Raw genomic sequence first — 16,096 nt, 5'->3', positions numbered from 1 at the left:
AAAATAATATCATTTCATATTATAAGCTTTTGTTACAAAAGCAGTGATATACAGCTCAGGTATGCTGTAACTCCTCACTACCAGAGGGGCAGATATGTGGACTTTTAACTAGGATCTTTTTCAAAACATTAGTTACTTCAGTAGCCAGATTGACTGTAGGCACCATACTACCCCTACCCAAAAGTGCCTGGCACCATATCCCAACCACATCTTTCCCCTGCCCTCTCTGTGGGCAGGACCCACAGTGACCAGTTCCTTCCTCCCTTTCCTTTCAGTAAAAATCATTAGCTGAAGCTTAAATGAGTGTAAATAAAAGTTCACTATTATCATTTTATGATTTGTTTACTATGTATGGAGCTTTCCTTCAGTTATGTTCAACTTTTCATCATTCCTTTAGTCTTTCGTGTACCCTTCCATTCAAATACAATATTCACATATTTATTTGTTTACATGTAAATCTAACTATACAAACATCATCAAATTATTTATTTATCTGTCTACAGATTAATCCTAGACAAATACCATAAAAAGCTAATGTGTGTACTGTATTTTCTATTTCTCTGTAGTTGTCCTTTTATTACTCTGATTGTTACCTGGCTGCACTTTATTTTAGAATTAATGTGTGTCAAAGTGTGAACTCAAATGATTACACTAGGGTGTACATATTTAATGTCTATGTCAAAAATATTATTGTTCACTTTAATGGACATTGTTGTACTTGATAAGAGCAGAGTACGACAAAGAGTACTTACAGTAAGAGAAGGAGCATCACTACCTCTTATACCACTATGTTTATTGGTAATTCAGTAAGATTTAGTGACCTTTATATGAATATATACTAATATATGAAATGCTAATATATGTTTTCAGTGACTGCAATCGATTAATATAAATGTCAGAATAAAGTATGTAAATATGTATCCATGTGACTCTGACTGAATTAATACACCTCCTTCAACACATAGTCCCCTCTAATATGCAGCTTTTTTTGTGAAACATAGAGGCTATAAAGTTTGACATATGACTTTTTTTCGTATGTTGACTAAAGGTGGTTAAAAAGTCATTGAAACTTCACTCACACATTACTCACTGCTTTCAGGCCAGCAGGCTCCTTGCAGGTGCACCTAATTTGGATATGACGTAAATCCATTTAGGTGCTGCAGTGACTGCACATGCTACGTCCCAGGAGAGGGGCTTTTGAAACACTGCTTACTTTCACTTCTAGTGTGAAAATCTGCTCACTAACCGGCAAGACTGCACTAATGACTGTCAGGGCAGGGTGTGTCTTATAAGTGACAAGAAACTCTGCATGTTATGCTCCTTATGTGGTCATGCTGGTGTTGATGTCGGGTAATTCTCTGGCTCCATGGGTTTCTTACACAGCCAGGGCCCGTACACCTTACAGTCAGCGGCAAACACACTTCCGTTCCCCCTCAGGTCTGCACAGTCTCTCTCCTCAGAGTCCCACTGCAGCTTTATGCTGAAAACACACATGCACAAAATGTCAGAGCACAAAATGTAGATCAGCTTAAAATCGCACCTTCTTCAACTCATCAGCTAACTACAAAGACCATCCTCAGTTAATTATAGAGAAAAGGCTGCAGGGCTCTGAGTCTCCAGGACTTGAGTTTGACACTCCTGATTTGATTGATTTCAAGCATGAACTATTTAAATTGTCTTATATTACTTGTTTGTTGCTTTTGGGTTAAGATACAGTCATAAGCAAAAGTTATTTTGCATGTTGATTTTTAAAATGAAAATAAATTAACACATCCTGAACAGGGAACACATTTAAATATGTCCTTTTTTCATGAATTTTAAAGCACAATCTCTATTTATTTAACATGTTAGAAAAAAGTAAACATAAAATATAAAATGTGTGTCAAATGTGCAGAAGTGTTCTCTGGAGAAGGGGACGTGGCCGAGCGTCGAATGCAGGATGGAGAAGCCGGACGGGCTGAACCAATGGGCTAAGTAGCTGATGATGTTCACCTGTGCCTTGTTTCTGCCAGCCTACTTATAGTCACCTCTTCTCTCAGTAGGTGGCAGAGCCCAGAGAGAGAATGAGACCCGTGAAGGCGTGAGAGTTGAGGCGAGCCGAGCAGAGCAGAGCTAAAGCTGAGCTGAACTGAACAAAAGAAAGAAAGGACTAAGAAAGTCCCAGCGAGTGTCTTGTCTTAATTTGTCTGTGGGCTGAAAAGCCAAGTGGTTTTTGCGTTGTGTATGAATAATAAAAATAGCTCTCCGTCTTCACACCTGCCCCCGGCATCCTCCCTCCACCTATTATTAAAGTTGTAACAGATGCATTAACTTATTTTTCCTTAGCAAATTAACAAAACATGTCTTATGACTGTTTAGCATGTTCAGACAACTATTTTTTAAACAAATTTTTCTACTTAATAGTAAATATTGTAATTTATTGCATTCCTTCCAAAGTATTAAATGACCATGCTACTTGGTCATATACAAACACACCATTAGAAATAAAGGTACTGTGCAGGTACATTTTTCGTTTATCAAAATACAAACAATATAAATGTTTCCTCAAAGGTACAACAGTGGTTTTAAAGTCCAATTGTGTACCTTTTTGTAAGTTTTTTGCCGAGGTCAAAAGTACATATTTGTACCTTTTCATAACCTAATGTTTTAAAACAGAACAATAATGGGGTGTTTGGAGTCAATACAAGTTGAAAAAAAAAAAAAAAATTCGGTGGATTATAGTACAATTATGTTCCCTGGCTAAATGTACTGAGATGTACCCTGGAGGGTACCACCCCAGTGACAAGAGGGGTGCTGTCTCAATTACAGTTTCATACCTTTATTTCTGAGAGTGTATATGCATATATACCTATAATGTGCTCCACTCCTCCTGTACTCTGCTTTGACGGTACTCTTTGAATAATGTTATAATGTCAAAAACACCATGAGGCATTATAATCTGTGACCAGTATACAGTTTATGAGGACTTGTATCTACATTCATTGTCCATTTAATTAGGTACACCGACCGAATAGTCGCACTTTGCCTTAGAACCATGCAAATTTGCAAACTATTTAAAAATATGGACAATCATGTTAAACTTTTTTGAAATGTTATGAACAATCACTATTAAAATAGGTTATTTTCCATTAACTCATGCTTGTGTCCCCTCTTGTGATGCCCTTCTTAAGTCACACCAGAGGACCCAGCTGTCACAGGAGAGGATCATTTTTACTGTATGATCATTTTTGGTTAGCCATCAGCAGCCAGACTCTCATTTTAATGCAATTTTCACCTTTCTTTAACATACTGCAGTTTTACTGATTTATGATTTATCCGTCTATCTGTCTGTCTGTCTATTACACGCCATCCAACTCGCATAATGACGCTCTGCTTCATGAACTGAAGCAGGTGTAATGAAGCATGGAAACTTCACAATGATCAGAGCACCAAGAATGAGACCAACTGCTTTAGCCTTACGATGACAGTCAGAGTTCTGAAATTAATCAAATAATCAGAATACAGAAGGATCAGTGATTGGGTACATATGTGACTGACAGATACTTACAAGCTGTGCTTGTGAAAAGATGTCCCATCCTGCCAAATCCACACACCCTCTTCCTGAGAGTCAGTGAGGCCCAGCCAGAGAAATGGCGTCTCGGAAAACGTCATCATATATCCCAGGACAAATTGCTGTAAAAGGTATTCATAAATTATTTATTTTCTGAATGCACACTCTAGAGTTTCATATTTAAAACTGAGAATTTAATCAAATAATTACTTTTGAACTTGAAGCAATTGCTGTTAGCCAATTAGTATTGCATCACTTAAGTAACATGTAAGAGAAAAAGAACTGGTTCTGGTCTAATGACAGAGAATCCTCACTATTTACTCTTACTTTTCTGAACTCCTTTATTTAACCTGTTTTGTTCGCACTCATTGTTGTTTCTGCTAGTCTCTGAACGCATCACTGACATGAACGCTCATCAACCCATCCATCTATCAGTCCATTCGTACCATCTCAGTGGCATCTTGAATGACCGCCAGGCTGGCATTGTGCTCTCTGCAGTAGTCCACACTCTCTGCCCACTTGCGATCCTTCTCCAGGCCCACAGAGAAGAAGTAGCAGTGGCCCCAGAGCCAGTGCCATTGCTTTGGGCATAGCTGACATCTGGAGTCTGACGGACATAGAGGAAAAGAGGGCATGGAGTTGTGTGATTGAGACTGTGCAAGAGGCCTAGAAGAGGACGACATTAAACTCCACCGTTCAGCGACATTATACTCCACAAGTCAGTCAGGGTGATTTGATGTGAAGTAGCTTATTGTGGAGAAACTGACTGACTAAAATTTCTTTTCAGTGGTGGTGATAGGAGCCAGGGGTTGCAATGTTTACATTGCAAATATTACCATTTTACTTATTTTTTTCAAAACAACCAGTGAACCTACATGTATCTTTTTTGTATGTAATGTTGAAAATGGTAACATAGTGGTAAATGTGATTTTTTTGGGGGGTAATATATTGCCTTAATCCATCCCGCATGTACCTCTCCATCATGAATGGACTGAAAAAACAAAAACAAAAACATAAAAATCTTCACAAAAATAGTGTAAAACAATGTCTCAGGCATCGGATAGTGTATTCGTAGCCATTTTGTGCTATATTTTTCTGTGAGGGAGCTGTTAGAGGCATTAAACCCTTTAGATGTCTGGTTCCTATCACCACCACTGTGAACAATTCTGACTTTTGTAAGTTTCTCTAGAATGGATCACTTCACATCAAACAACTCTACAAAGGCTCACATCATTGTGCATCTCCATTTTTGTTGTTTTTATTTTTCTACATCATTTGAACCTGGCAGCTGTCCTTTACCTTCAATGAAAATTTCATGATGAATGGACAAACAGAAATTACTTCGAATAAAACAACTTTTACATTAACTTACATTAAAATTAAGAACCTTCTATTGTGAATTTACTATTTTGGAGATATACATTTTTCTTTGGACAGCAATTAAATGCAAGGTTACATTTTTCACTCTATCTACATTCACATATCCACAATACCTTCATAATAGTTTCATAGTACGTACTAAATAATTACAAAGTCATTAAAAAATAGTTACTAATAATTACAAAGTAATTACTATAAGTAAATTAAAAAGCAAGTAAATACATTAATTACTAAAAATTAATACCTTAAAAACTGAACAAGGAGTTAAGAACAATAATGTTGTTGTTTAGGGAAATGTTACCAAGGGCTTAGCCCAAAGTCTACAGTTATCAATTAAATGGAATATGAAAATTTTAAATAACTTTTTAACATCTTTTATTAACCTCTAAAATGTCATAGCTGTTTACATCCTAAGGCGTACCATTTAATAACTACATGAAAAATGTAAAATATACGAGCTATTAAATTACAGGAGTGAGGAACAGACGTCTGGACCTTCTGCCAGGTCTGTGAACTCCTTGGAACAGCAGGAAGTTTCAGACTTGCATTCCTTACTTCTACACCTTAACCCTCCTGTTACCTTTAAATTTACTAATATCTTTTATCCTTAGAGTCGATTTGACCCCAGCAATTTAAACCTCAGGAAAATCATTATAATTAAAATTCCCAAGTTTGTGTGTCAGGTACTTTGTTTCTTAGCAAAAGAAAAAGGACATTAAACACTGAATAAGGACAAATTAACCCCAAAGATAACAGGAAGTTTAAGAATTCAGCTAGTGTGCATTGTTTTCCATGTAATTACTAAATATTAATCCTTAAGATGTAAAATAAGTCTCAGAGCTGACCCATGCACAGATAGTTGGGACAGTGGCTCAATGAAAAAAAAATAAAAGAATAAAGGCAGAAGGTGAAGTAAACCTAATTTAATTTACAGTATATTGCAAACACTTATCAAGATAGACAGTGATCATGTTTCAGAAGAAATCAAACATAGTGTTAAGGATTTCAACCCCACTCCTCAGTGTACCACACTGTAACCTGCGATGTAATTGTCACCTGTGAGTTATACCTCTATTTAAGTGTTCCCTAAAGCCTGGCATTAGTCCTGTTTTGAACAGTAATAAAAATATGGTTGATGAAGGTATTAGCGTCTCTTCTTGCCATATTATATTTGGCTTTTGTTCAAAATAACCATAATATGACTCTTTCATACAGAGATGCTATCAGTAATTTATTATTAGGGCTCCATAGGTGGTCAGTACTGCCCAAGACCCACAAGCTATTTTCCTGGGGCTAAGCTGAGCTGAACCTTGCTGAAACTGATATTGAAGAATGGCCATGTCTGAGAGCAAAAGGGCAGGGGCTTAAGCCCCCTTTTGGGGTCTACCTGTGCATGTGCATGAGTTTAAGAGGTTAAAGTAGGGGTGTCAAATCTTATCTGCAAAGGGCCAGTGTGGCTGCAGGTTTTTGTTGTAACAAAGCAGGAGCACACATGATCAGCTGTTTAAAGACTGAGACTGACTGATTAAACGAGTGAAATCAGGCGTGCTCTTCTTCTTTGGAATGAAAACCTGCTCCCACGCCAGCCCTTTGCGGCTAAGATTGGACACCCCTGGGTTAAAGGATTAACACTCAGTGACACCAGAACAGCTATAGAGTTGCTGCATACCTTTGGTGACATTATGAAGCAGCGCTGTGAGCTTCTGGAGGTGTTCACGAAGCTGTAATATCTCTATCTCTGTGCTGTTGTTCCTTTCACAAGTTCTGTTATTCTGCAGGTCTTCAGACACATCCACTCTCAGTACTGAAAAGTAAAAAAAAGCACAGACTAACACATCGCTTTCAGTAGAACTGAAACTTTCTCTGTGTCACAGCACTCGCTCAGTTTCTTTAGAAAGTAAAGGTGAGGGAAAACAGCCCTTTTCACACTTTTCACAAAGTCGCACTTTTCACAACAGACATTGCCCCAAAGCAGCCTTCTAGAAATGCAGGTCCATACCCCCAATTAAAAGCTTTCTAATAACAAAGTAGAAATATTGTGTAAAGGCATGCAGAAAAAACACTGAGGAGAGGAAATGAGGTTTAAAAGCTCTGGACTGCATGGATAATTTAAGATGCAGACAAAATCATTCTGTACATTAAGGGGAATGACCCTGATTTGAACAGTTTTGAGACCAGACTTACAAAAGGTGGCACTTGTAATCAGTAGTGCCTTGACTAGCAAGATGACAGTAAAGAGAAGCACCAGCCGCATCCATACTTGATCAGGCCTTTTATCCACATTGTGTTCTCTTCCTGTAAACACGAAAACGATCTCAAAAGTACAACTGAAAAAGTGTTTTTTTCCCCCTTAAACCCTAACGACCCATTTATTGACCTGCACTTCAACTCCTCTCACTCCTACACAATTTACATAAGAATATTACAAGGAATATGAATAGATAAGAACAACAAGGATAATAAGCCTAGCATTCAAGAGGTGAATAATTTATACATGTATTTAAATATGTTTATAACTACCAAGCAATTAACAGAAGAGTGTGATTAGAAGACCATACCTGCTTTTGTCCTGGTGTTATCAGCGCGATTCACTGAACTGATTAGGGGCTCCATAACTCTGTAGCTTGTCTTGCTTCAGTGAATCCGTTGAACAACTACATTTTCTCAGGTTTTGGACAGCAATAAGGTCTCTACCCGGCATGTTCCTTCCTCTTACAGTTTCAACAGCAACACCCCTTCTTCAGGAAGGCGTGAAAAAAAATATATTTTCTACTTCCACTGTGAAAATACAAGGAACTGGAGAAAGGCTGTGAAAGCAGACACGATTGCTTTTCAAGTTTCAATATTGTAGAAGTCTTCAATAACTGTGTCTGAAATCAATAACTGTCAATAATTTGTTCTTTTCTTTTTCTATTTTAATATATTACTCTTGTGTTTCATAAAACACACCATAAAAGCCACAGCCGACCTCCACCATTTCCTTTCTATTTCTCTGCAGTGCAGCATGCAACACGTGCTCTGCAGGAGACCACCAGGCGTGAATTCACCCACCTGCACAGGAGGTACAGGACAAAAGTCACTTTCAGTTCTGGAGCTATGAAATTTAGCTACAGAGCAGTTTATGAACTGGTAGCCCACGCACAGTGTTCTTCAGAATAACTGTCAACTGTGGGAGACATGAGCCAAACAGACAATGGAAAACATAACAAAAACAAACAAACAAACAAACAAACCAAAAAATAAAGCTATACTCTAAAACTGGAAGAAATGTAAAGTCCAATCCTATTGGTTAGGCCTTTTTTGTAACAAAGCTCAACTGAAATTTCACAACTCTTTAGCAAGTTCATTTCAGGGGAAGTCCCTGCAAGGTCAGCACTTTGCTGTAAACAGCAGCAGACTGAGTTTTTGCTAAAACTGGTATTATGACAGGAACCGTACAAATAAAAAATCTATTTTTTTCTAGACAATACAAAAGCACTCTACTGTTATTGGACTATGATGGAAAGTTTTGCTGTCAGTGTTCAACAATCAAATTACCCATGGCCTGTGGATCTATGCCCCTTTAACCTATGAATTAGTGCAGAGTTGTCACTGCATAATGACGTTGGGGTAAGGTCTGAAGAATGGTAATTATCACCACATTCGGCTGCAAACGTAGCACTCATCCAAGAAGGTTTCTAAGAAATTGTAATGCCTAGCTGTTGAACAACTGGCCAAAACAGTTTTCAAATTTACAGATTTTCATTTTTTTTTGGCAATTAAAGTACTATTTTTTTCAGCATATCCTAGAGGATTCAGAATCACATTTTATATACAGAGAACCATGTCCTAGATAATCTAATCACAGAGATAAAACATTTTATTTCATCATATTAATTTAAAATATACAAGTCCATTCCCATTCCAGCAGCAGAGCTACCACTAGGGGGCCTGCAGAAAGAGGCTACGATGCCAGATATGGAGAATGTGTTTATTTTGCCAAACTCTATATTACAGTATGGAGTAAGATGGGCATAGAGAGTCTAGCGAAGCCCCATTGGCTGATGCAGAAGGCAGGCCAGGTAGCAGCACACTTCCCAGGTTTGGTCCAGTAGAGTCTCTGATCTGTAAGGATGGACTACCCTCAGATAATGATATTTCATCACTTTATCTGTCAGACTCTTAATACTCAGCACTTCTCGTACTGGCATACCAGCAATAGGCTCTGACCCCTCTCCACCCGTTAAAAATGCAGGTAAAGCCAGAGAGGCAGATTTGGTCTCATCCTGACTGACTGTCTGCTCCTGCCACTCGTCCAGGCGGGTAGAACTGCAGAAGCCTAGGTAACCATTTGGTGAGGCCACAGCGCAGGCACGGACCTGGCAGAGGAAGCGGTAGGGTAGTGCTGATAAGTGTTGTCGGTCTGAGGTGGGACATGGCCTCCTGGCTACTTGCAGTCGCTCTCGGTTTGAGGAGTCACAGAGGAGGTCAGCACATTCTAATATGGTCAGCTGTTGACCAGAACCAAGAGACAGAGTGTGTTTGGGTTGGAAGACTGAGACGTAGTGTGGGCTACAACGCACTGGGATCTAGACAAAACCAGAAATGAAATGATTAATATTATCCTGTAATTATTAATTTAGAATGTTTTTTATTTAGAGTAAGTTACATACAATACTTAATTCACTATTGTACAATACTTAATCACCACTCAATAATAAATACATAACAAATATAAGGCATTGTGGAAGTTAATATTAGTACAATTTTATCAACCACAGTTTCGGTCATCATTTTGGACACATCTAAAAAATATTTTACAGCTTCTATTTGACAGTAAATTACTTTAAATGTGTAAAGTTCTGGAATAATAGCATTGTATTGGAATCATGTTACACAAGTACCTACAACAAAATTGGTTTCATATAACTAAAAACTGTGATCCTAATTGTCTGAATAGTAAAAAATAGGTGATGATAAACATTCTTAGACTCACATTTTAAAATTCAATCAAGTCCATATCATGGAAAATCTAAACGTAGCATGTCAAACATTGTTAAAGTTTAGCATTCACTCCCCAGTACTTATGGTCCACATATGGAAACTAAGCTGCAAAACAGCCCATTTTGAATTTACTATTTCTGTGACATCACAAGAAACCAACTTATTTACGTATAACTGCTTATTCAGCCTACAGCAGTTTAGCGCCACACATTTTTGAATGAATCACAAGACAGGGCAGCAAATCAGAACAGAGCTCATTTACATATATTAGTCTTAAAGGCACAGTAACAAAAACAGCCTGTTTAATTCTAAGGGGTAAAGAGAGGTTGGAAAATGGCCATGTACTAAATTAATTATGACTGTTCTTTGTACATAAAATTGCAGAAATATTATAAGTGGACCTCAGAGGAATAAGGTAAAATACAAGACAAATATAGGATATGGGCCGTTTAAATGTCATCATTATACCTATTGACCAAAACTAATTTTCTCTCTCTTCTGCTACATTTTGCTTTCTTATAACAAAGAGCAAGACAGCTTTAGTTCTCTCTCATCATCCCCCTATACCTGTTGCAGTCTCTTCTGCATGAGCTCCACCCAGTGGACCCACACACGGGACACAGTAGCCTCTGCCACTTGAAAGCGGAAGGATAGGTCTGAAGTGAGGAGGCCCAGGCGGAGGCGGGTCAGTACCAGCAGGAGCTGGTCCTCTGGGCTGAGAGCATGTCGTCTGCCCTCATCTGCCCGCCGTGTACCCAAGAGCCGCAGACGCACCGTCTCTGCTGTCTCCTCTGGGGTCCAGTCTGGTTCAGTAACAGGCAATGCTGTTGATGTATTATCCTCTGATGCCTTAAGCTTCGGCTCCTAAATATAAGAAGGCATAGGAAGACATAAATGAAACCCCTTAAACCCTAAGGACCCATATTTGGGTCCACACTTCAGTTCCTCACTATATTGACTATGAAAAATGTTTCTGTAATTTGTATGTAATTTCAAATGTGAATTGCAAGTAACTGTTGTTCTAAAGTAGTGCTGGAGCATAGGCGGAATTAGTCTGTTTAGTGCGACATCTACTGGTTAAGATGTGACATACACAAAATATTGTCACACAACTGTCAGCTTGCAACATGCAAAATACAAAAAAAGACAAAGCATGTTAAACTGAATATGATAAAATACTGCAAGAGGCTGATGATGGAAAAATTCCACATAAACTTGCTTCTGTTGTTTTTAGTCTGAGGGTGGTCTGAACGTACAGTTGGCGGCACATGCTCCTCTTTCTCACTCATTCTTTCGTCCTCCTCTTCCTCACCCCCCTCATTCTCCTCCTGGTCATTCCAGTCCAGGACAGATCCACTTGTGCCCTGCAGGAAAGCCAGCAGTGTCTGGAAACGTGCATACGAGTTAATGCCTGTGTAGAAACGGAGCCATTTTGCAGACCCACGACAAAGAGCCTTCACGCTGAACATGCTGGGACGTGAGGGTGGAGTGACCTGAGACACAGAGGCAAGTGAGGGAAAATGAATAACTGGTCAAATCCACAAAATAAATAGCTGTGGGGAGGGAAAAACAAGCAGAAAAAAAGAGTTTAGGACAAGATGAAGAAATAAAGTTTCACTTGTCGGATAGCAGCCAGCCACTGGAAGGACTCTGTTCTTTCCTCTAGTTGCTTCTTGGTACGCGCCAGTTCCTCCTGTAACTTTAGCAGCTCCAGACGCTGTTCAGACAACATCTTCTCCAGTGAATACACTTTAGACTGATCAACCTCTTTCTGATTTAGTGTCATCCACTCCAACCGCAGCTGACAGTGAAAGAGAGAGAAAGGAATACAAGATGAGAGAAGAGGAGGTGGCAGGAAACAAAAAAGTAATAAAATGCAAACAATAATAATACAAATAACAAAGCAATACATTTGGCTGTGTTAAAATGCTTTGATGCATTGTGGCATTGTGTCCACCCTTTGCCTCTCCAGGCTTTATGGGACACTTGCTTTCAGTTTTTCAAAGAAATCTACAGGGATATTTTTCCACACCTCCAAAGTTTAGTCTTAGAAGTTGGTTGTATTTTCTGTTTCTTACTTGGATCACTTCCAAGTAATCCCAAACATAATTAGTGATGTTAAGGTCTGGATTCTGGGGTGGTCAGTCCTTTGTTCTGAGAACACCAGCAGCTTCTTTGTTTAATCTAAAAATGTTCTTGTTTGTCTACTTTCTTTTCTCAGCAACAACTTCTTGACAGCTACACATCTGTTCAGACCAAAGCTGAGTTGTCTTTTCACAGTGGAAGGATGGACAGAAACACCTGTGCATATTTTCAGATAGCTTAACCCCCAGGTCTTGCACAGTTGTTCCATTTTCTCTATATCTTTTAATAATGTTAACATTAGTTTGATCGTAATAATTTTAACTCTGGCTGTTTTGACTGGAAATTTAATAAATGAAGGGTGGTCTCTGACTTTTGAGACTGTATACATAAATATATTCATAAAAATAAAAAAATGCATATAGTTCTAAATAGTACCAAAATAGGTGGGTGGCACAGTGGCGCAGTGGGTAGTGCTGTCGCCTCACAGCAAGAATGGCCTGGGTTCGATTCCCGGCCGGGCGACCAGGGTCGTTTCTGTGTGGAGTTTGCATGTTCTCCCCGTGTCTGCGTGGGTTTCCTCCGGGTACTCCGGTTTCCTCCCACAGTCCAAAAACATGCAGTCAGGCTGATTGGACTTGCTAAATTGCCCCTAGGTGTGAGTGAGTGTGTGATTGTGTATGTCTGTCTGTCTGCCCTGCGATGGACTGGCGACCTGTCCAGGGTGTATCCTGCCTTCCGCCCAATGACAGCTGGGATAGGCTCCAGCACCCCACCGCGACCCAGAAGGATAAGTGGTTTAGATGATGTATGTATGTAGTACCAAAATAATCCAATCATGAAATTTAAGGTTTCAGCAATCATTTTCTAAAGAATGGCATTAAAATCACTGTGGGAGGTTTGCACCCCTGCAGCCCACCTTCTTCTCCTGCAGCTGAGTGTCCTTGGCTTTGAGATCTCTGCGGAGTGTAAGCAGGGTTTCCTCTTGCCAGTGTCTCTCTTTAGCCAAATTTCGCACCAGACCACACAGTCGGGCTGGGTCAGATGGGAGGGGAAGGCCACTGTGGTCATTCTGGAAGCCCTTCTGAATCTCCTGTTGACACTCTTCCATCAATTCTGCTGCCAGAGCCAACTCTCCCAGACCTGGTGCTGGGTAGAGAAACATGGAAACACTCCAATTCAAATCAGGGAAAGGATCCAATTACTATACCTTACTACAGTGCATAGTTTCATATATCACAATATTTAACTAACAATGCTTTCAGTAGTTGGTTTCATAATTCCAAGATATGCCAAGAAAACTATAGAGTCTTCTTGAAGTTCATGTCTGTGCATTTGGCTGTACTGATGTCTCATAGTAACAACTTCAGAATCAATGCCAGATTTTTCAATGGCTTCAATAGTTTAATATTTTAATGGGATTTTTGATGTACTTTATTTTTTCTAAATAAAATCTCACCATAAACATGAAGTACCAAGACTCACCTGTGCTTTGTATGGTCTCTTTATTGCTCTCTTCCCAATGCTTTTCTCTTTTCCTTAGCAGTCTTGCACTGTTTCTCTTTTTATGTGGAATCCCCTCTTTTTTATCCTCATCTTTTGTTCTCTGGAAAAAGCACAAAAGCATTAACATTTCACTGATAATTAATAAACCCACCAAATGTATATATACACCGATCAGGTATAACATTACATCCACCTCCTTGTTTCCACGCTCACTGTCCACTTTATCAGCTCCACTTACTATATAGGTGCACTTTGTGTTAGTGTGTGTTGTGCTGGTCTGAGTGGATCAGACACAGCAGTGCTGCTGGAGTTTTTAAACACTGTGTCCACTCACTGTCCACTATCAGACACTCCTACCTTGCCAGTCCACCTTTTAGATGTAAAGTCAGAGACGATAGCTCATCTGCTGCTGCACAGTTTGTGTTGGTCATCCTCTAGTCCTTCATCAGTGGTCACAGGACGCTGTTGGGTGGATATTTTTGGTTGGTGGACTATTCTCAGTCTGGCAGTTTTAAAAACTCCAGCAGCACTGCTGTGTCTGATCCACTCAGACCAGCACAACACACACTAACACACCACCACATCAGTGTTACTGCAGTGCTGAGAAAGATCCACCACCCAAATAGTACCTGCTCTGTGAGGGTCCTTGGGGGTCCTGACCACTGAAGAACAGGGTAAAAGGGGGCTAACAAAGTATACAGAGAAACAGATGGACTACAGTCTGTAATTGTAGAACTACAAAGTGCACCTATATAGTAAGTGGAGCTGATAAAGTGGACAATGAGTGTAGAAACAAGGAGTAGGTCATATATCAATATATCAAAAGTTGCATTTATCAAAACTTTGATACATACAAGATGCTTTTTCAAATTAAGGTATATGTAAAATGTATTATTTTAAAGTGACTAAACATTGCAAAAATGAAAAAAAAAATCTGAAATATTTTACTGCATTGCTGCACCTTTCTAGCTTGTAGACTGAAGACAGAGGGTATGGCTTTGTCTCGTAGACGCACAGTCTGACCAGTGCGATCAAACATGTCCTCTGTGAAGTGCTTGCTGCAGAGCACACTGTTATCGGACAGAGTGAATGGCTCCAAGGCCGAAGTGTGCATGCGAACAGCATTACACCACTCCAGCCTCCGCTCAGGGTCCTTAGGGAATCTGTATACAAACAATTTAGCATCTTTACTATGAATTTTAAAACTACTAAAGAAAGCTAACAGGATCATAATCCAACAGTGTTACTGACCCACAACTTCTCCTGCCTTTAAGAAGAAACGTTATCTACAATGAAGTTAAACTTAAAGATCCAGTTAGTTTTCAGCAGGCTACCTGTGGAATGACAGAGTCTCATCAGAGTTTCTGGAGTACTTCTGGGAGGTGCAGTTAATGACAGCACAACTGGAAGGCATGGTGGTCTCTTCCTACACAGTCAATAGTCAATAGGGCCCTGTAAGCACCTAGAGAACACACAAAAGGGAGGACTACTGATGGCTGATAATCTCATATACACAGAAAAAAGTTTAACCACTACTATTTTAACTTTAGACATTGTTTGATATTCTGTGTCTTCTAACCACTATTAGACAAAAGCTATCTTGGAAATTTATTCTGCAATTACCCAGTCATAACATCTTTCTGACTTAACCTATTTCTTACTTAGTGAATTAATGAACTGGAGCCAACACAGGGCCACAACTATGTCACTACTCTATGCATCATCACAAGATCAACTCATAAATAAATGTGCAAATTATAGATATATACGTATATGTATTATAACATATGAGTGTAATAAGACATTAGGACCAAATTCTGCGCAGTTATCTCGCTAGACAGAGTTTACAGAAGTAACCAGTTGTTAGTTACTCAAGCCTACCCAAGATCCAAATAAACCAGACTGCCTCATCTGTCAGCGCTGTTTCTGGCTCAGCTACCGACCAGCCGCAAATATCCACACAACATTCAAAAGCTCAGCTTAAGGGACACCCATCCGGTCTACCTAAAACCAGCTGTTGCTGAATACGTCAATAACTGTGTTCATAATCTTCATAAAACACCACTTTAAACTCCGCTGCTTCCTCTTCACTCCCGCCAAAGATGGCCGACAGCGCTGCTGACGTCATTCTCGCGTATTTTGGAGAAAGTGCTCCGATAAACGCGCTTTAAAGCTTCAGGAAGACAAATGCACTGTTTAATCGAAGGATTCAGATATAACCCCTCTTATTATGTTCAGATTCCATGTGCCCATTTTTAAAAATTATTTATAGATGTTTTTTGGGTTAGTTTGGACGTTTTGTCTTTCAATAGTTATCATAACCATTGTACAGCCTGTGTATGTTGCCTATAATCACTAATGTATAATTCTTAATATTTTTGACGTTTCCAGGAAAACTACTAAAAGGTTTAAATTAAAGATACATGTTGCAACCATTATTTTGAAGACGGTATTTAGTCCTTAAAAAAGAGGATAAAAGGTAAATCAAGTGACTCCAATATGGGTTCAATCAGACGCAAACATTTTTTGGCGGAGGGCATTTTGTTCTATTTTTTTTCTTTATTTTTGTTCTACATTATTGTAATGTTTTACTGT

The 16,096-nt window shown here is 39.2% G+C and overlaps 2 protein-coding genes across 3 annotated transcripts; both read right to left on the bottom strand.

Moving 5' to 3' along the window:
- Positions 1-9: 9 nt before the first annotated feature.
- LOC118809227 (CD209 antigen-like protein C) lies at positions 10-7,899 on the bottom strand. Of its 2 annotated transcripts, XM_036572350.1 has the most exons (6): positions 7,489-7,899; positions 7,115-7,225; positions 6,600-6,734; positions 3,997-4,157; positions 3,548-3,672; positions 10-1,480 (listed from the first exon to the last, which is right to left on the bottom strand). In XM_036572350.1, exons 1-6 carry the CDS (start codon positions 7,541-7,543, stop codon positions 1,330-1,332), a joined length of 738 nt encoding a protein of 245 aa, XP_036428243.1. In that variant the 5' UTR covers positions 7,544-7,899; the 3' UTR covers positions 10-1,329. The 2 variants fall into 2 exon arrangements, with proteins under 2 accessions (XP_036428243.1, XP_036428244.1); XM_036572351.1 differs by lacking the exon at positions 7,115-7,225.
- On the bottom strand, positions 7,896-15,604 carry LOC118809225. The gene is made up of 9 exons (XM_036572348.1): positions 15,383-15,604; positions 14,836-14,963; positions 14,463-14,664; positions 13,481-13,601; positions 12,915-13,144; positions 11,532-11,714; positions 11,170-11,406; positions 10,481-10,777; positions 7,896-9,498 (listed from the first exon to the last, which is right to left on the bottom strand). The coding sequence occupies exons 2-9, from the start codon at positions 14,913-14,915 to the stop codon at positions 8,953-8,955; spliced, it is 1,896 nt and encodes a 631-aa protein (XP_036428241.1). The 5' UTR covers positions 14,916-14,963; positions 15,383-15,604; the 3' UTR covers positions 7,896-8,952.
- Between the last annotated feature and the right edge of the window lie 492 nt (positions 15,605-16,096).

The sequence above is a fragment of the Colossoma macropomum genome, unplaced genomic scaffold (genome assembly GCF_904425465.1).
Source record: "Colossoma macropomum unplaced genomic scaffold, Colossoma_macropomum, whole genome shotgun sequence".
Classification (NCBI taxonomy): Eukaryota; Metazoa; Chordata; class Actinopteri; order Characiformes; family Serrasalmidae; genus Colossoma; species Colossoma macropomum.
This window is presented reverse-complemented; position numbering and strand designations above follow the sequence as displayed.